Genomic DNA, 19,966 nt, shown 5'->3' with positions numbered 1-19,966 from the left:
ATTTAGATATCAGATCTGGATAATATTTTATGTGCATTTTTATAAGTTGCTTTTCATGTACTGCTATATCATGAGCAGCTTTTACATGCCATTATACGTTCTTCAAAGACAATACTTTGGAAGGTGGCAGGGCAGCCCACTGCATCTATTAAGGTTTAATGTCATGCCTCACCCATGTATAGATGGCTTGGCATGCTCGCCAAGTCATGATTTGCTTCCTAGTAAAAGTCCGGGTTTTCCGTGGAGGCCTCACACAGTGGCATGGAGTCAGCTTGTGGATTCACCTTCTAAGGTTTCTGGCCAAGTACGACCTCTCACATTCACCCTTTGGGGACAGGACCACTAGGAGAATGAAAAACCCCTGAGGTACTTGGCATGAAAATGGGAGAGAGGCTTTCCAAATTTCATCTTCTTCCTGTTCTTCAATAGCTGGTGTATGTAGTGGAAGTTACAGTAAATTCTTTACTGGCTCATGAAGCCTTGGAAATGGGACTCTCATCAAATTCAAGACAAGCTTAAGAGGCTTGCTGTTGAAAAATCTTTCCTCAAATGGATGTGCCCAGTTCCTCGTCTGACTAAACTCAGTACAACCATCTATCTGTATTTGGACTGAACTGAGGACGCTCAAACGTTTTCTGTAAAATGCGGTGGTATGTGTACATCACCTGTGAATACCCTCCTGTATGCTCTGTGCCACCTCTAGATGACTTGAAATACTGAGCAAAAATATATTCTATCACCATATGATATTGGTTAGTGGATAATGACAAGGAAAATAAGTTGTCACATGTGGAGTAGAGTCAGTTCTTTTCAGAGCATTTTTGATCTGTGGCTGGCTAAACCCATGGATACAGAGTTTGAGGAATGGAAGGCTGCTTACTGCAGATGCCCGCCTAGTGCCCCAGGCTCATCCTTCTGAAGTGAATTAATGAGTTGTCATGCCTCCAAGCTTACCACATGTTCTCACAAAGTAAATGTTCAGCTTCTAGCCAAGTACCCCTCCTCTGGGAGACCCCATCCTGTTGGGCACTGGGACAACCTCATGATGACAGGGATATAATTTTAGTGTAATTATTTGTTTATAACCCAAGTAGATCTGCAGTGCTTAGAGAGCAGGGACCTGTATGTGGCTCACAGCAGACACATAATAAATAGAGGTGTGCATTTGTATGAAATTTCTCTTTTTTCTCTCAGGTGTAGAATAAAGAAATACTAAAGGTATGTTGAAAACCAAAGCCTGAGACATAAATCCTAACTGAGGGACTGATGGCAAGAATATCATATTACAGCTGTCCCGTTCTCTACATCCTTAGCAGCTATGACTTATTGAAAACATGCATTGTAAAGTAGGCCTGTGGTGCTTCACTGACTCCTGACATCAGCCTCAGGACATGGGCACTGTTACTGTATCTGTTATAGACAAGAAAACAAGGACCAGTGGTATTCTTGCTCAAATTATGAAGCTAAGAACCAACCATGGAATTCAAAACGAGGCTGCCTGCAAAGACCACACCCTTAAATATGATCTAAGCTGACTACAAAGACCACACTCCTAAATATGATCTAGGCTGGACCCAAAGGCCACACACCTAAGTGTGATTGTTACCTTAGTTATTTTGGAAGGATGCCTAAATAAAATTAGTAATTAGTGATTCTGGATGGGTAGGGAAAACTACATCTTGATAGCTTGGAATAGGTATCGACTCTTCTTGTGTCTACGTCCCAAACAGTACACTATGGGCAGCATTTACATAGCACTGACACTGTATGATGATATAAAGTGTAAATAGTATGTGCAAATACTATGTCATTTTATAGAAGAGACGTGAGTGTCCGTGGCTTTGTAAAGCCACATGGGCTTCAGAACTGGCCTTCCTCAGGATGATGACTACACAGTGAAGCGATCTGTGGAAAAATCCAAAATGCCTACTTTCTTAGTGTCCAAGCATGAGACTGATTTAATACACCACCCATTATAAAAAGGACAGGAGAGAATAATATTAATTTCTGGGTATCCACCCACCTTTGGTTTATGGCTTGCCTGATTTTCAGGGACGTATAAAGGAACTAGGCTGCCTGCAAAGACCACACCCCTAAATATGATCTAGGCTGACTACAAAGACCACACACCTAAATATGATCTAGGCTGACTACAAAGACCACACCCCTAAATATGATCTAGGCTGCCTGCAAAGACCACACCCCTAAATATGATCTAGGCTGACTACAAAGACCACACCCCTAAATATGATCTAGGCAGCCTGCAAAGACCACACCCCTAAATATGATCTAGGCTGACTACAAAGACCACGCCCCTAAATATGATCTAGGCTGACTACAAAGACCACACCCCTAAATATGATCTAGGCTGCCTGCAAAGACCACACCCCTAAATATGATCTAGGCTGACTACAAAGACCATACCCCTAAATATGATCTAGGCTGACTACAAAGACCACACCCCTAAATATGCTCTAGGCAGCCTGCAAAGACCACACCCCTAAATATGCTCTAGGCTGACTACAAAGACCACACCCCTAAATATGCTCTAGGCAGCCTGCAAAGACCGCACCCCTAAATATGCTCTAGGCTGACTACAAAGACCACACCCCTAAATATGCTCTAGGCTGCCTGCAAAGACCACACCCCTAAATATGATCTAGGCTGCCTGCAAAGACCACACCCCTAAATATGATCTAGGCTGACTACAAAGACCACACCCCTAAATATGCTCTAGGCTGCCTGCAAAGACCACACCCCTAAATATGATTTAGGCTGACTACAAAGACCACACCCCTAAATATGATCTAGGCTGCCTGCAAAGACCATACCCCTAAATATGATCTAGGCTGGATCCACAGCAGTGTTAATTCAGCTATGGTTTTTTGTTTTGTTTTGCTTTGTTTTGTTTTTTTGTTTTGTTTTTTGTTTTATGGGAAGCATTGGCGTGAAAGGACCACAGGGTTTGAAATGCTACTTTAAAAAATTCAATCAAGGACATTTGCTATACATCTCAACTTTTGGCTCAGAGTCAACTGGCTGGATAGAACAGGGTCTCCTCTCAATGAAGGTGGCGACTCCGCCCTGTCTGTGTAAGAGGAGCCAGGGGAAGCATTACAATGCAGCCTTAGCAGCTCTCTGTGGGTTCATGTCTTCATCTATTGCTATTTATTTCCATAGCGTCAGAGCCAAGTAGACTGGAGCCGCTTTCAGTTAGAGAAAATGAGAACCAGAACAAGAAGAATGCCTACATCCATACATAATGTTAGTTTTGTTGTCAGGGTCAACTCACAAAGGATGGGGATTTCTTTGCAGTTGTCCCACTTTGTAGTGGCAGTGGAAGCCTCCCCCCACTTTCCCCGGGAATCTCCACCCCACTGAGGCCATCTCATACTGTAGTAAAGGGCTTAGGAAATGTGGTTTCATTAAATGGCTGAGAAAATCAGGAAGTGAGTTCATCACGCTCCAAGTCACGCGTGACATAGGTCCACTCATCTGTGGCGAGAGCGGAGGCAATCCCCAGTGTTTGGTCTCACAACACAACCTTCTTTTCTACACATCCCTGGTGTGCCCGATTCCCGGTCACAGTCTGGCTTGACTGTGGTGTGCAAGCTCCCCTTGGCATTGCCTGATGGCGGAGTAGTATTGCATGCCACTACACAGTCGGCTGACCATGCTTTCTGAATATTGTAATTTTATGGTCCTTTTAGTTTAGATCTGTTCAAGGGTTCACATCTGGTCACAAAACCTCAGGGAAGAGGGCGCTCTGTCTCCCACATGTGCTGATTTCCAGTGCCAGGCCTTCAACATTCCCTATGTATTCCTAAGTCAAGCTCAGCCCTATCACATTTTGAACACGGAAGAACACAGAACTGCAGAATTACAAGAAAGTGAAGAAGAATAAGCATACATAAATATACCAGAACATGCAAACATGCTCTTTATAGAGAACTAAGAATTAGCAAGGGTCTAGCTCAGTGGTTCTCAACCTTCTTAATGCTGCGACCCTTTAATACAGTTTTTCATGTTGTGGTGACTCCAACCATAAAATTATTGCTACTTCATAACTGTAATTTTGCTACTGCTATAACTTGTAATGTAAATATTTGATATACAGGATATATGATATTGGATCCTTGTGAAAGGATCGTTAGATCCTCCCCAAAGAGGTCAAAACCCACAGACTGAGAACCTGTTGGTCTAGCAGAAAAGGTAAAGCTTTTTAATGCTCCTTTTTATTTTTTTAAGGGTTGAGTATATAGCTCAATGGTAGACTGCCTACTTAGCATGCACAGGGATCTGAGTTCAATGCCTAGTCTGGCAAAAGGAAGTTTTTGTTTTGTTTTGTTTTGTTTACCTTTGGTTTTTTTCCAAGACAGGATTTCTCTGTGTAGCCCTGGCTGTCCTGGAACTCACTCTGTAGACCAGGCTGGCCTCGAACTCAGAAATCCGCCTGCCTCTGCCTCCCAAGTGCTAGGATTAAAGGCGTGCGCCACCACTGCCCGGCTCAAAAGGAAGTATTTTAACATTAAAAACTATTGAATGAAGTCCTTCCCGGATTCCTAAAGCGTATCTGTTATTCCCAAAGGGAATGAATGTATCAACATAGTTGCAACCTAATCTCCCCATACCAACTCACTACTGAGTGAACCGGAGAGGACGAGTCTCCAGATTCTCTTGGTTGTATGTGTTGCCTACTCCCAGGAGCCTTCTCAGGAAGATGACCATGTTTTGGGGAGTTGATGGCCATAATTGTAGAGTTCGCCATCCCTCATGGAGGTTATGGGATAAAGCTGAATACATTTGTAAGTCTTAGACTTCTTGTTCTCAAACACATTCTTCTTTCCTAACCTAACCCTGCTGCTCCTCCTGTGGCGTCACCGCTCAGCTGGAGCCTGGGAAACCCGAGCTACAGAGATTGAGACAGGCTCCAGGTCTAGCCAGTCAGTGAGACAAAGAGAAATCAGATTCCACAATACTGTGGGCACAGACAGGGTGGGCTTGGTGCTGCTGACCCACAGGAGTGAACTAACTTAAAACAGCAGGCTATGGGGAATCTTTGCTGTCAACTCAACCGAATTTAGATCCGCGTAAGGAGACATCTCTGGGTTGAGTCTATGAGGGTGTTTCTGGATAGCTCTAACAGAGGAGGGAACACTCACCCTGAATGTGGATCATACCATTCCATAGACTGGGCTCTCAGACATCATAAAAGCAAGAAAAGGGGGTGGGGGAAGATCAGCTAAGAACCCACCTCTCTGTGATTCCTGATGGCAGATGCCATGAGACCAGCATCTTTTGATGCCATCTTTTCTCTGCCACACTGTAAGCAGAGGTGAATCTTTCATTCCCTAAGCTGTTTTTTTTTTTTTTTTAAATCAGAGCAACGACAAAAGCAACTAACCTATTACCTTCATTTGTTTTCCTCTATTCTTTTTATTTTCACCTTCATGTCATTGGAAAATGAAAATATTAAAGGGTAAATTTAGTGTCCATGTAGATAACAACAGAAAGAGGCTTGGTGATCACCCAGTGTAACACTCTCCAAATCACACATACCACTGCAGTGAAGCGCTCTCCAGAAGTGGCCTCCAGGACCAGGTGAGCCTGAGAGACAGCACACCCGACTCCTTCCCTACCAACCTGCAGGCATCCAGTGCGCCACAGTGTCCCCTAGGACACAAACCATGCACAATTCAGTCTAGTTTCCATAGGAAAGCTGTGTGCTCTCCTCTTAGGCCACAGGATTTTCTATGGGAAATGTTCCAATTCCTATATATCACTGAGGTCTTCTTGAAGGCAGATAAAACCAGATGGTATGTTATAACACTATCTAAAAGTGTGCTACCCATAAAAGGTCTACAAGGTCAAAGAGCTGTAACCTTAAACTGGAAAACAAACCACTCATTCAGACCATCTAGAAGGTTAAATATGCATTTGCAGCATCACACTGAATTTGTTACTTTCTTTTGTCGTCTGGGGTAACCTAGGGGACTGCCTCAAATGAACTGTAAAGCCTTAAGATCCGGACTGAAATATGGAATTGCCCTACATAAAGATAAAAAGAAACCTTTTCTTATGCTTTCCTAGCAAGCAAAGCTGTTGTGACTCAGAATTGCTCAAGGGTCCAGGTGAAGGCGGATGGCCTTTGTTACTATTTTCGAAGTTAGACAAACTGTGTTCACTTAGAGGGGATTAAAAAGCCAGATTTGTGTAAAACGAAAATCCTTTGGATCAGATCTAAGAACGCCCGGCTTCTGAGTGTCTACGTTAAGTCAAACATCTGGATGGAAGATAAAAAAGCTGTAGCGGTTGGGCCATGTGTCCTCCAAATTTATCAAGACACATTGTTCAGTGATTATTCCCCCACCCCCACCTGTCCTCCTGTTTTAGCGCCTCATTGTGGTGACACCACGGGACCAAATGTCTACAGGTGCTGGTTTTAGTTTAGCCTTTGGTAGTCTTGTGAAAGGAAATCATATAGAATCTTAATAATGCAATTCTCTTTTTGAAAGTGATGCACCTCTTAGGGGGAAAGGCTGGAGAAGCCTCAGACAGTAACATGAGGTGATGAAAGAAGCTGAGGGGCCCTGAGGTCTGGCGAGCCAGGAGGCTCTTTCCAGTGTTTTCTACTTCAGCTTTTATTTGTGTCTATTTTTTCAGTGGCAGAGGGCAAGTACTGTATGAGGACAAGCTGTCAGCTGATGTCAGTCAGCAGGGGAGGGGGTGGGGGAGGAGCCAGCCAATGCCAAACTCCCTTATTTGTGAGGGGTTCTACACACACTCTTTCATTTCAAATCTGATGAAAAACCTTGGGACATAAATTCATTTCTCCATTTTACCCATCAGGAAATTGGGACTTCAAAGTCTAAGACTGGGGAACAAGGATACGGTAGCTGGGCTGAGGTGTGAACTGGCATTTGCCTGTTCTTTCCATGCCACCTGTCCAGCTCTCATAGAGGAAGGTGTGCCACGAAAACCAAACTCCTTGCAGAAAGAATGAAGTCTGACTGTTTTAAAGAAGCAACGGAGTTTCCCAAGAATGCCAAGTGACACATACACTCTTGGCATCAACAATGAGATATTGCATGTCCTACAAATCCCAAATGGAATGACTTTAATCAGTGCTTTAAGTCTGTGCAAACAATTGAATTTAGAGATGTTTGAGGTGACCACGGGGAGTTCCGTTTTGCAGTCCTGACCACACACCAGTTTTGTATTATTCTCCTCGCCTCTCCTGAATCAGAGTGGGTATTTTAAAAGCCCACATGCATCCTTTCCAATTTTCAATCATCAGGACCTACAGGATTGAGTGACGCCCAGCAAGATATAAAGGTTATTAAGTGTAAGTCTGACTGACAGTCCTTAGCATGGTGTAAATTTGCGACATGGCTGGACTTGGTCTGTGGAGTTTGTTAGAGCTGGGAAAAAAATGCCTTAGATCAAATATTCTTGTACCCACCACACTGAACCATTCTGGAATTCCCAAAATGTGGGATTTCAAATTTTTCTGATTGTAAATTATTTGGGGCTCATAGTCATACAGTCTATTCTATCTGCTTAAACTGCAGAACACCTAGGAATCTATCTCAGAGCTATAGTTGAGTAACTTGTGTCAATTTGAAGGTAGGCCTATCTTAAGGGAACATGTATCGTTATTTTGTATTTTTGTTTTAACTTCATTTAATTTTGTTCTCATTTTTGAAGGCTGCAATAACCCAGTTTTCAGGCTTAACGACAAGTAAGGCTATGCATGCTGTCAACACCTCAAGGAACTTGTTCTAAGATTTACTCTGACGTGAACATGCAGGCCAAACTTTGGGGCCTCCAACTGTTACTTGTTATAGTATCTAATCTAACTACTAGTCAAGAAATAAAGCTAAATATTACAGAGGTAAACATATTTATCACGCCTAATATTTAGAAATGGCCACAGGAGAAGCATGCAGAGCTAACGTAGGGCAGGAGGCTGGAAGATCTTCCTGTATTTTTGGCACCAGAAGAGGGAAAGGATTTCTCAGATTGAAAAAGGGGAAGTGGAGAGTTGAGTATCAGCAGCTGAGATATCAGAAAAGTATAGCATTCCAACTCGAAGGGGAGATTGACCAAGTGGGAAGCTCAAGCAAGCTAAGCCTGCCAAAAATACTTCTTTATGGCTTTAGGGGTTGGACTGTGATCACCGAGAAAATCCCATTTGGAGATCTAATCTCTAGCATGTCAGGTGTGGTGGGATTGGAAGGTAGAACATTGCAGAAGACAGAGTTAATACAGGTAATTAATGTGGGCTCTAGTTCAGGCTGACTGGCCTCCTTGAAAGAGGAGAGAATCTGGACATAGGCGTCTCTGTGCACAAGGAGACCACAGAGATGACCTGATGAAAAGGTGACTGTTTACAAGTCAGAGGGAGAGTGGCCTCAGAAGAAACCAGGCTTACTATAATGCTGGTCTTGGATTTAGGTCCTCCAAAAACATGGGGAGTAAATTCCTATTGGTTAAACTATGTAGACTGCAGTGTTTTGTCATGGCAGCCTGAGCAAACTGATCTATCTATCTATCTATCTATCTATCTATCTATCTATCTATCTATCTATCCATCCATTCGTCTATCCAAAGAGCGTGGGAACTCACCACATCAAAGGCAGTAAACACGTGACAGTAGTGGTGATTGGACTTCAAATCTTTTGTGATATAAGCAAATGTGGAGAGGTCTTCTGGGTCCTGGGCAGCACAGGAGATATTACGAATTTCATGTTCGGCGATTATGTTCTAGAAGAAATGACACAATTGATCATTGCTTCCTGTTGAGAATCAGCACATTTTAGAATCAGGACAGGTAATCTGGGAACCAGTCGCTTTTCTTTTCTCTGGAAATTTCTAGACCAGCAATATTTGAAATGATTCAATGGGCTGTCCATGAGTAAATGTACACCAGGTCTGGAAGGAATATTTTCATTCATTCATCATCATCATCATCATCATCATCACCACCACCACCATCATCATCCACCTAAAATAGTCATATCCTGGATCAATGGCTCTTGCCAGGTGCTGTGCATGGAAGCAGTCTGGGTGACAGTAATTACTAAGCATTTTCCCATTTCCATTTTCCATGTCCACCTGTAGATGTGCAGTCTTGCCTGCTGCTAATCCTGTCTGGGAGTGATCCACTTGTCACTTGCATGCATGAGGGGAGCTGTGACCGAAGGAGGCTGTCCAGATCCTTCGAGGCTGTTTGTCCCCACTCCTGCTCTTTGTTTTTGGGTGCTGGGATGGAACCGGCCTTTGGTTGTATTGGAGAAGTGCTCCCATAGTAAGGGCAGGTTCAGAACAAAGCAGGGGAAGCCCCAGTGCTATCCTGTCTCCTCAAGGTTCTCTGGTGACTGCTGGCCAGAGAAACACTACAGTGGGACATTCAGGCTTCAGGTGCCTTGCTTGATGCAAGGACCTATGGATATCTCTATCCTCACTAGACCCATGACAGAATAATGGTGTGTGTGTGTGTGTGTGTGTGTGTGTGTGTGTGTGTGTCACTATCTTACAGGTGTGTGCCTCACACAGGGAAGGTGTGAAGGAAGCCAGGGCTGAGGTCTGTAGTTCTTTGGAGAGCTGATAGGTTTTTGAGCTCACTGTAATGCTTTTCATATTCCCTCCTCTCTGTTTGGACAGAACTGTATTTCTCATGTCTTCTCCCTCTTAGCCTCTGAAAATAACTGGTGGGAGGGACAGTTCTGTGCCTTTGTCCCACAGCTTAACCAGAGTGCACCATCTTTGCTGCAAAACCTGCTGGAAATCTCTTTTGATACACAGATGCATTTAAAAAGCCCTGTAATAATACAATCTTTTTTTTTTCTTTTTTTTTTAAAAATCTTATAATTTCTCACATGTCTTTTGCAGTTGTCACAGATATAAACCCCCCAATGCTTCAGTTACCCTAATTACTTTTTAATTGCGTATCTTAAAGAACCCGTTGGCAATACAGTGTTCCGCGTCTACTCATCAATGCTTGAAAACACTTACAAAATGTCCCTCCCTGCCAGCACCCTCGGTGAGTACTTCATGTCCCTCTCTCTACCAAGCTCTGTGGTTGGAAAGCAATTACAGAATTAACACATAAAAGACAATTAAATTAAGACATTCTTCACCGCGGCCTTGAATGCTGACACTGTGTGCAGCTGCTCTGTCAAAAATAACTCAGATTGAAATTGGAAACCATAAACAAGTAACATTCTACTGCCAGATAGCTTCAATATACAAAGTCATGGTCCTCTTCCTACATTCAGGTAACATTTCTTTAAACGGAACACTAAATTAGGAACCCGTGAGTCTTTAGAAGGAGTTTTATGGTCTGTGCAGCCTTTGAAGACGCTGAGTTACCAGGTGCAGGGAGTCTTGGCCATCACTGGATTGTAGTTGTTGGGCTACAGAAGTCTGGGGGGAGTGACTTCACCTGATGTGATGGTTAGTGTTGTTAATCTAGTGATGGAATCTAGGCTTACTTGGGATAAGCATTTCTGGGCATGCTGGTGTGTGTGGGGGTATCTTGATTACTGTGCATTGAAGTGGGAAGGCTTGCCCACTGTGGGCAGCACCAATCCATTCCTAGACTGAATGAAAGGGAGAGATGGAGTTGGGTATAACATATGTTGCTCTCTGCTTCCTTACTGGATGCAGTTCGATCAGCTGCCTCCAGAGATCGTCCCTGTGACCTTCCTGCAATGGTTGACTGTGACCTGAACCTGAGCCAAGATAAACCCTCTCTCCATCTTGCTTCTATTATGCATTTTGTCAGAACACTGAGTCAAGTAGCTAAAACACCTGCGCACAAGCTACAACCAGCCAGTAAGTACTGGCTCTAGCTTTAAGCTGCCATTTGCATCCTTGAAGACATTTGCCAGCGTAAGGGAGATGCTACAAGCACTCTATGTGGTTTGCTGCATTTAATCTCCTGGCTCTTGACAATTCATTTCCACAGTGGTGTGGTTCTGTGCAAAACCACAAAGCAGGGAAGTTGGCTCTCCAGTGCTTTGTCCTCCTCTGTCCTCTGAACCCTCCTAGGGTTTTTCTGGAGATCTTTTTCTTCTTGTCCCCAGGAAGCCAGGTCTAGCATGGAGAATGGAGCCCAGTGTATGCCTCACATTCTTGGCTGATGCCATATCACTGAAGCCCATCTCAGGCTCAGGGTTGGCTTTCCTGCTCCTTTGAGGTATCTGTGATGCTTGTATCATACAAACATCATCTTTCCTCACTGCTGAAAATGTCTTGGCTAGGAGGAAAGCAATGCCATTCAGATGGTCTACCGTCAGGCAGGAATATATTCACAGACCTTTGTGAGAATACCCTTGGTAGACCATGGTGAGGATTGGGGATGTCTGAGTGGAGATACTGCCTCCCTCACTATCGTCCACTTCTGAGGATGAGAAGGCCAGTTCTCTCTCTCTCTCTGTGGAATGGATCCATGGACTCTGCAGTTGCTCTATGACTGTATGGAGACTGGATAGTCAGCTCACTCTTTGGAGAAGACTCAAAGAAGAGAGCATTCTTCTCCCTTCAGTCATGTATCAATTACTAGCTACTCAATACATTAAAAGATGATGTTATCATGAGTGAAGTTATCATACTGTATTGTCTGTAGCTCCATGTAAGATCAGACTCTTGTGTATGTTGCTAGCTTTCATGTCTAAGAATTTTTGTTCTAAAGAAGCCAGAGCTTGCTCAAGGCTCATGAGAAGGGCCGGGGAAGACTTCATCTACTCTCCTTTGGGTAGGGTTCGACAACTTTATGACTTTCAACTTCTGCTTGACTGCAACCTCTCATCATGTAGAAAAACAGGTACATATGTCTCTGGCCTGGTGAATATGGAACTAAATTGTTTGGTCCAGCCACTTAATATGACAATTCAAAGAAGGGAGTGAGAGTCCAAAGGGATACAGCCTAGAAATCTGTCCCTTGCCATTCCCTTCATCTTCACCCTACAATAGAGAGCTTCTCCTGACCACTTCTTTTCCATCAAGGGACTGAAATGATCCCCCCCAGAGAAGGACCAGGATGCAGGCAGTGCTCTGAGAGAACTGGAGATGCCCATGAACAGGTGTCCCAGGCCGAAGACCGCACTGCACACCAACTGTGGTCTCATGGGACTCCCAGCTGCTTATAAGTGTGTGCTTTGAAAACCAATGAGCACTTATTGCCATGTTTGAAATTGTCATTCAAAGAAAAAAAAAAAATCACAAGCTAAAGTGAAAAAGACTCCACTCTGATATTCTTTCTAGTGCAATCGTAGGCCGAGAAAGCTGGGGAGGGTAAGTGTGACTCAGGCCCACATCATTCCTGGATCCCTACATGTTGGAATGGGGTCACCTCTTGGCAAACCCCGCTAATCTCAAGAAAGGCCGGTAAACAATAGCTGGAGTCCTTGTGGCCAGGTCCCTGCAGGGGGGTGACTCTGGGCTACTGCAGGGGGGTGACTCTGGGCTACTGATCTATGAAAAGCAGATGTAAAGTTCTTTAAAACATTTTAGGACTAAATCTATTCCAAGCTTCATTTCAAATGCAAGCTCTCCTTTGCCTCCTCCTCCTTCAGTCAGGCTTAGTGATTAGTCTCCTAAGTTGCTAGGTAATACATCTATGTGTTTATAACTAGGCATCTGGCCCTTCCCCATGAACTCAGAGTTATTTCTTTATTGACTAGAAAAGAAATGCTTCATTGGAGGGTTCATCTTTGGCATTTCCTAATAGGGGCTAATAGGAAAGGAAGGGTAATTAGCATATAATTAATTACCCACTGTTCTTTAAACTAATTGGTAGAAGGTAGCTGTGGAATAATAGAAGTGGTATTAGGTTAGGCAGTGGAAAAAAATTCATGACAAACAGGCTGTTTGTCTGGTGCAAACATTGGTCAAAGGACAGGGAGCTTAGGGTGTCTGTGTAGATTAGACAGCCCCGTCCATCATACCGGTGGGAGGCAGAGGAACACATGGTGAAGAATCAAGTACATTGGAACACTAAGGTGCATGCGTCTTAGCATAGGCTCTGTGGCCACTAGCACCTGAAATGATGAGGTCCTCAAATACACGTCTATCGACAAGTCCTTCAGAGCAATGTGGCCCACCGGGACCATACGTCCCAGTGGGGGGCAATCTAAAGCAGCATGTGAGTTCACCCCTTCTCCCTTCCAGCAAGTCTTCAAGTCTTCTGAGGCCAGCCCTCAGCCTTGCTCATGCTCCTCCGCTCTCAAAGGAGCCTTAGACTTGTTTTTCTTTCTGTCTCTTTGACCACTCTCTACTTCAGCTTCTCACACAGCAACTGTTAGACTAACCCCTCCAGTCACCCAGTCTCTTTCCACATTGTCATGTCGGGAGGAGCAAGTACATAGCCACTTGAAGTAAACGTCCTCCAGCTCTTTAGAGAGCCAAGTATGTGTTGTGATAGTCATAGACGCCTTGGTACCACTGCCACCAGACATACTGTGTCTTTGCTCTTGAACCTGAAAAGGGGTCACAGGCCACAATGCAAGGACCTGAAAGATACTCAGGATGTCTTTATTCAGGCTCTTTATTTACACAAAATTATCTTTTGCACGTGTTTTTCTGTGCTGATGCTTTCAAAGACGTCGGCAGGGGTCTACACAGTCACTGGTGACTGAGTCAGAAGTCTCTCAAGAGATACAGTCAAGAGGTATCGAGTCTACCGCCCTCTACGTGTCTGTCTGCAAATGGCAGCAGACTCAGCTAAGCATCTCTTACTGTTCTGATGGTGGGTGTCTTGTCAGAGAGGAGGCAATAAGTGCAGATGCAGGTGGGTTATGACACCACTGAATGACAGGCATGACCCTTTAAGCTATAGCAACTTCCAAGAGCAAACGGCTCCTGTTCGGAAACGGTCAGAATCTAACTCAGTTCAGAGATTGTCAAACTCAACATTGCTCTTCAGGTTTTTCAGATTCAATAGGGGGAGGCAGTTGCTTCAGATTTTAGGGTAAGGTGTGTGTGTGTGTGTGCGTGTGCATGTGCGTGTGTGTTTGGGGAGGGTCTAAGTACCATAGCCCTCTGTGGTGGTTTGAATATGTTTGGCTCATGAAATAGCACTATTAGGAGGTGTGGCCTTGTTGGAAGAAATGTGTCACTATGGTGGGCTTTGAGTTCCTCCTCCTAACTACCTGGGAGACAGTCTTCTCCTGTCTGCCTTTGGATCAAGGTGTAGAACTTTTAGCTCCTCCAGCCTCACATCAGCCTGGATGCTGCCATGTTCCTGCCTTGATGATAATAGACTGAGCCACTAAACCTGTAAGGCAGCCCCAATTAAATGTTGTCCTTATAAGAGTTGCCTTGGTCATGGTGTCTCTTTACAGTAATGGAAACCCTAAGATATCTTCCTTTCACACCGGATGCAACGATACCATCAGTGAACATTCCAACCGAAGAACTCTTTAAGCGATTCTGAATTAAGGGTAAGGCAATTTTAGGTACCAGAAACGAAATTCTCCAAGAAATAGAAAAGCCAATCAAGGGTTGTTCTGATTTGAGTCCCTGCAACTGTAATCTGACATAATAACAGCCAACGACGTACTGCACAGCTGAGCCATCATGAAACATAATACACTTAATATTACTTTGATTACCGTGAGCCATCATGATGATGCTGTGTTACAGGCTTTCTACCTCAGTTCTAGAATCTTCCCCCAAACTGGGAGGTTGTTTTCCATAGCATATTTGGGGGCACTTGGGCTTATCTAACTGCCAATGCAACATTTTATAGAAAAGTAATCAGGAAAATTTCTAAAAGGTTGATCCAGATGCTTAAGGTTACAGACATTAAAGGGTCATTGTCCATGGTCAAGGTCCAACGTCCCTGACGTTACAATCTACTTGCTTTTGCTCCCTGTCATCACTGCTGGAGTTGACTGGTTTCATGATTCTCTTTTCCATTTCTTCAAAATGGAGTGCATCTGGGGGCAAGACCAGGGTGACTGATGCAGAAGACAAACACTCCTTACAAATGGTCATCACCTCATCTCTCCCTTTATCAACTGAAAGGACAGGAGAGTAAAAAACTCCAACAGACCTTCAGGGTTTAGTGAGAGACCAGTCAGCTCTTACAACTCTTACAGTGGCCACACCTAAGCTCTCTAGGTTATCCAGGATTCTGTGGTCTTGGCTCAGAAGGGAATGCTAAGACGATCTTAAATCAAACACAAACCCACTTGGCCACATTTGACCTCAGAGCTGCCAAGCATTTCCACTGTGAGCACAAGGACACAGCATGTCCTCAGCTGCTTTCCTGACTGAGTCTGTTAAGAAAACAAACAGTAGCAACTCTCTTCATTCCAGTAGCTGGGAATGAAAGGTGGTTATAGAATACAAAATGTCAAGGTGTGCTCCTTATTACACCAGGCATTCACGACCTGTACCAAAAGAGGGGACAACCACTTCCTGGCTTTTTGGCTAAGATCAAGTATAGTTTTCAAGGGCAAGAACTTTGTGTGTGTGTATGTGTGTTGTGTGTATAAAATTTATTTATTTTAAAGAACAACACATAGACCAATATCCTCGCCCTTCATCTAGTCTCATTTATTCCAATTCTTCTGGTGAAGGAATGACCTTGTGCCTTTAATAAGTGATTTGTGCTCTTGTTGTCTTAGTATCCTCTAGCTCCAAAGGGACACAACTGTTAAGTGATCCCTGTCTACTAGAGAGGACACTGTGAAGTGTAAGCACAAAAATGTTAACAATCCTAGATCAAGACCACAAGTGAACCATGCCTTTTTCTGTGTGTCAGTGGATACACGTGCGTGCATTCGCAGTTATAGGTATGAACAGGAAGCATGAGGTGGGGGGCGGGGAGAGTGACAAAAGGGGTCGTGCCAGGATCTTAAATTCTCTTACTCAAGGACTATGGCTGCAACTTGGACCAAAGAGAGGTTGGGCACCTACCTTATTTGCCGCATCGATAAATTTGACTCCTTTATATGAGACGGAAAGAATGATGGTGGGGACTTTCTTCATTTGCTCTGTAGACTTCTGAAATTAAAATTAGAATGCTGTTAGAACACTGTGCTGTTGCATGGCAACTGAAGCACATCAGGTTTTTTTTTTTTTTTTCCTCTCGAAAGATAAAAATGAACTGACGCTAACATGCTAACACACACACACACACACACACACACACTATCAGATTTAAATGGCTGTCTCTCTTGCCATTAGCTATGCTTTGGGCTTATAGAGTATCTGTTGATCCTACTACTTCTTATGGTATGAAGGCACCCCTTTCCCTCAACAACAGCGGGAGGCTAGTGAACTCTGTCTGTTTCCTTGAGAAGACTTAAGTCACACCATTTAACACCAACAACGCCAATGGTGCATTTTGACAGCAACAAAATATATGGCACCGCTGTTCCTTCCTCCTCGCCACTGTCATTCTCCAAGGCATAGGGAATGTTCAGATGTGGACCCGGAACAGGGCTTTAAAATGCATCCCTGAAAATTTTTCCTTGATCCTGGCCAAATCCCAGCAGCAGATATAATATTTATAGTGGCATCACATAGGACCACACAGGATTTCATACTGCTTGATAACAGCTAAGACTTTCAGGAGCAGCCTTTATTCAGAGTCACAGAAAAAAAAAAAAAATCATTAGACAGGACAGGCGAGCGACTTTATCCTATAGCTCCGGCCATATCCCTGCAGTCACTCTTCTGACAGATGTTCTCCTTGGCTTCACATGCGGGATCGGCAGCCTCTGCCATTTACACAGCTGCAAAAAGGTTCTGTGCAATCCAGTCTATGCTTTTCCTGCTTAGCCATGTCATTTGTCACTGGTCACCAACAGTCTTGCTTACTCCATATTCCTCTATGCATACCCTTAATCATCACGTTAAACACAAAGACGGACTTACCTGACAGTTAGCCTGACGGATTTTCCACACAAGCCAGGTGGGGACAGAATAGGAGAGAAAACACATGAGAGGGTGTGAGAAAAAAAAGCAACCATTTCAACAATTCACCAGCAGTGTAAGTTTGTTAAAAAAGTAAAGGGAACCACAGAAAGAGCAGGTTTCGTAGATGAAAGCAGGTACTGCCAGGCTGTTACTTCAGAAACTGCTGCAAGCAGTTTTTGGCCCTGCCTCTGTTTCTCTTTCTCTGTTATCTCAACTTCCTGTTTACAGAGCCGCTGTGCAAGAAATGTCCACTTTGCACCTTAGACAGCCAGCCCTCTACATTGGAGCACTCCGGGGAAAGGACAGGAACTTTTAAGGTCTATGTATGTCACTCACTATTCCATTAAAAATTTCTGAAGTATGACCAGAATTTAAAAAGGCTTTTAATGGGTAACTGAAACTCACTGGACTTGGTGGTGGTGATTACTGCATCTCTTGTTTGACTCCCGGAAGAGGTCTTTTTTTTTGAGCTACAGAAGTGTTTTTTTTTTTTGACTCTGGAAGAGGTCTTGTTTTTGACCCCGGAAAAGGTCTTTTTTGACCCCTGGAAGAGGTCATTTTTTGATCCCCAGAAGAAGTCTTTTTATGACCTGGAAGAAGTCTTTTTTTGACCCCTGGAAGAGGTCTTCTCTTGACCCCTGGAAGACATCTTTTATATTGTCTTCATTGTCCTGACACAGCATCTTTTGTGAGAGCTGCCATATCTGTTTCAGAGATGAAGGAATTTACTAAGAATATTATTTGAAATGTGTTGTTCCCAGGCAATGAAGAGAGACTCTCTTGAAGTGATTTTTAACTAGTTTTAAAATTACCTAGACTTGCCAGTTTTCTTTTGCAATTGCCAAAAACTAAGTCATCCTAGAAAAATGGAATATAACATTATATGCTTTCATGTTCTGAACGTTTTTCCTAACTGCGTCTGGAAAATGTGCAAGACAAGTCAAAAGCAAGGCTAGAAGAGATCACATGTTGTTTACTGGTTTTTAGGCAAAGCAGTGGCCGAATTCATGAACAGAGAAGGCTGGGGCAGCACAGACAATCATTCTGTTGACTAAATTGAGTGTGAAGAACTCTTTGCAAAGCCTAACAATGGATTTCAGCCAATCACCACCCTCATCTCTTTCCATGAGTATTTTTTTTTCCTGGCCAGACCTATTTATAACCTGAAACAATAGATAGCTACATTAAGATGAAAATACCAATATTTTATTTAGTATTAAGAAAAAAAACCCCATTTGTTATTTGTTGGGTGGTTATTTTGGGCAGTCCACTTTGGTACTTGATGGAAAAGCTCAGGGTCCATTTCAGGGATGTGAAATTGTGAGTGAATGTCTCTGCTGGAATTGGCCACTTCAGTGAGTGCCCTGCTGAGGAGGATCTAAGTGGGAAACAGGGCTGAGCAGATGCTCCCTGGGAGGAAGGGGGGGGGGGCAGCAAAGGAGCACATCTCTGCTCGCAGAGCACGCATTCTGAGTTGGCCATAAAGTACAAGGCTGACACATGCAGCAAGGGCGATGGGAACAGAATACTTCTGGAATGGCAAACATGGAAAGGGTAAGGCAGGTATTAATTAATAAAGTTATTCATTCATCAAGCCTGATTGCCTTCTAGGGGGCTGGCTCTGGAGGGACAGTCATCCGAGTGGCAAAAGGAAGACATTGGAGACTATTCTAAGAGTAAAGTCAAGTTCACCTCTAAATGGTAGGTTAGGTAATTGCTAGGAAAGGATGGTCATATAGTAGATTTGGAAGGCGGGACTTCCCGGCTAAGTAGGGAGTGATGTAAGAAAGGTGTACTGAAGATGGGGAAGTGAGGGATGTAAGTAAGAAGCTGCTGTAAAATCCAAAGGGCAGACTCTACATGGATTGAAGCAGAAGTGTGGATAACCGGGGGAGGAGCCCCTGAACCAAGGGGGAAGAGTCAAGAGGCTCTCTGTGACGTCACAGCAAATGCGTGAGTGTGAGGGTGCCACGGATGAAGTGGCCATTAGCAGAGACAGCAATGCCAGAGGGGAGTGTGTTTTTGCAAAGACACACAGAGACACCTTTACACAGTCAGCACACTAATCGGGAGGAAACGAGAGATGAAGCTCAGATGTTGGAAGTGTGACTACAGGGATTGACACAGGTGGGGTGTCTTAGGGTGCAGTAAGGGTTAAAATGGACCACACCCCCAGGGGAAGATGAATTCCCAAACCCACCATTTTTAGGACAGGGTTTCACTGTACAGTCCAGGCAGGCTTTGAACTAGTAATTCTCCTGCCTCAGCCTTCTGAGTGCCAAGTGTACAGATGTGGGTTATCACATCTGGTTGGAAGAAACATTTTTTTTTTTTGAGACAGGTTTCACTATGTAGTTCTGGCTGACCTGGAACTCATATAGTCCCAGGTGCTGGGACTAAAGGCATGCAATACCATGCCAGGCAAAAGATGAATTCTTTTTGAACAGGTTTCTCTGTGTAGCCCTGGCTACCCTGGAACTATCTCTGTAGACCAGGCTGGCCTCAACTCACAGATCTGCCTGCCTCAGCCTCTCGTGTGCTAGAATTAAAGGCATGGAACAACCATGACAAGCAGAAGATGAATTCTTAAGATCTGGCAAAGAAACTAAAAATGGAGCCGGAAAATGTCCCACAGATGATGTCACAGAAGCCAAAAAGCATACTGATTAGAAAGCAGGCACAGTGCCTGATCTCCTAAAAAGGAAGAGGACCCCAGAAGCAGTACATAGCAGGTGGCAGAGGATGACTGCTTTAATTGGATTTATGGGTAAAATACCAGGCCCAATAACAAGCAAGCTCTGTTACCAATTGTGTTAGTGGCAGTTTGAGGAGAAGGTGGGTAGTGGGCAGAAGACCTGAGGGCCAAAATGGCGGTTTCCATCAGCATTTAGAGATTCCCTGGAAGATGCCCATCCAAGTTCCATACAGCAGAGAAATGACAAATGGTCTCAAAATTCCTGTTTCCTCAGCAAAGTCAGGTCTGGGGTGTCAGTGTCGAGGCTGGGCACAAGTCTCTATGGTGTTCATGTTG

The 19,966-nt window shown here is 43.9% G+C and overlaps 1 protein-coding gene across 10 annotated transcripts in view; it reads right to left on the bottom strand.

Annotated features, from left to right (window-relative positions):
- Positions 1-19,966, bottom strand: part of Anks1b (ankyrin repeat and sterile alpha motif domain containing 1B) — a 1,013,218-nt gene that overhangs the window by 15,385 nt on the left and 977,867 nt on the right. For all 10 annotated transcript variants that reach the window (XM_076919965.1, XM_076919964.1, XM_076919958.1 and 7 more), the window contains 3 exons: positions 16,894-16,905; positions 15,931-16,017; positions 8,629-8,766 (listed from right to left, as the gene is read on the bottom strand). In XM_076919965.1, coding sequence (XP_076776080.1) covers positions 8,629-8,766; positions 15,931-16,017; positions 16,894-16,905 — 237 coding nt within the window. The remainder of the gene's footprint in view (positions 1-8,628; positions 8,767-15,930; positions 16,018-16,893; positions 16,906-19,966) is intronic.

Source organism: Arvicanthis niloticus, chromosome 22, assembly GCF_011762505.2.
Source record: "Arvicanthis niloticus isolate mArvNil1 chromosome 22, mArvNil1.pat.X, whole genome shotgun sequence".
Classification (NCBI taxonomy): domain Eukaryota; kingdom Metazoa; phylum Chordata; class Mammalia; order Rodentia; family Muridae; genus Arvicanthis; species Arvicanthis niloticus.
The sequence above is the reverse complement of the archived record's forward strand: the minus strand, read 5'-3'. Positions and strand labels throughout refer to the sequence as shown.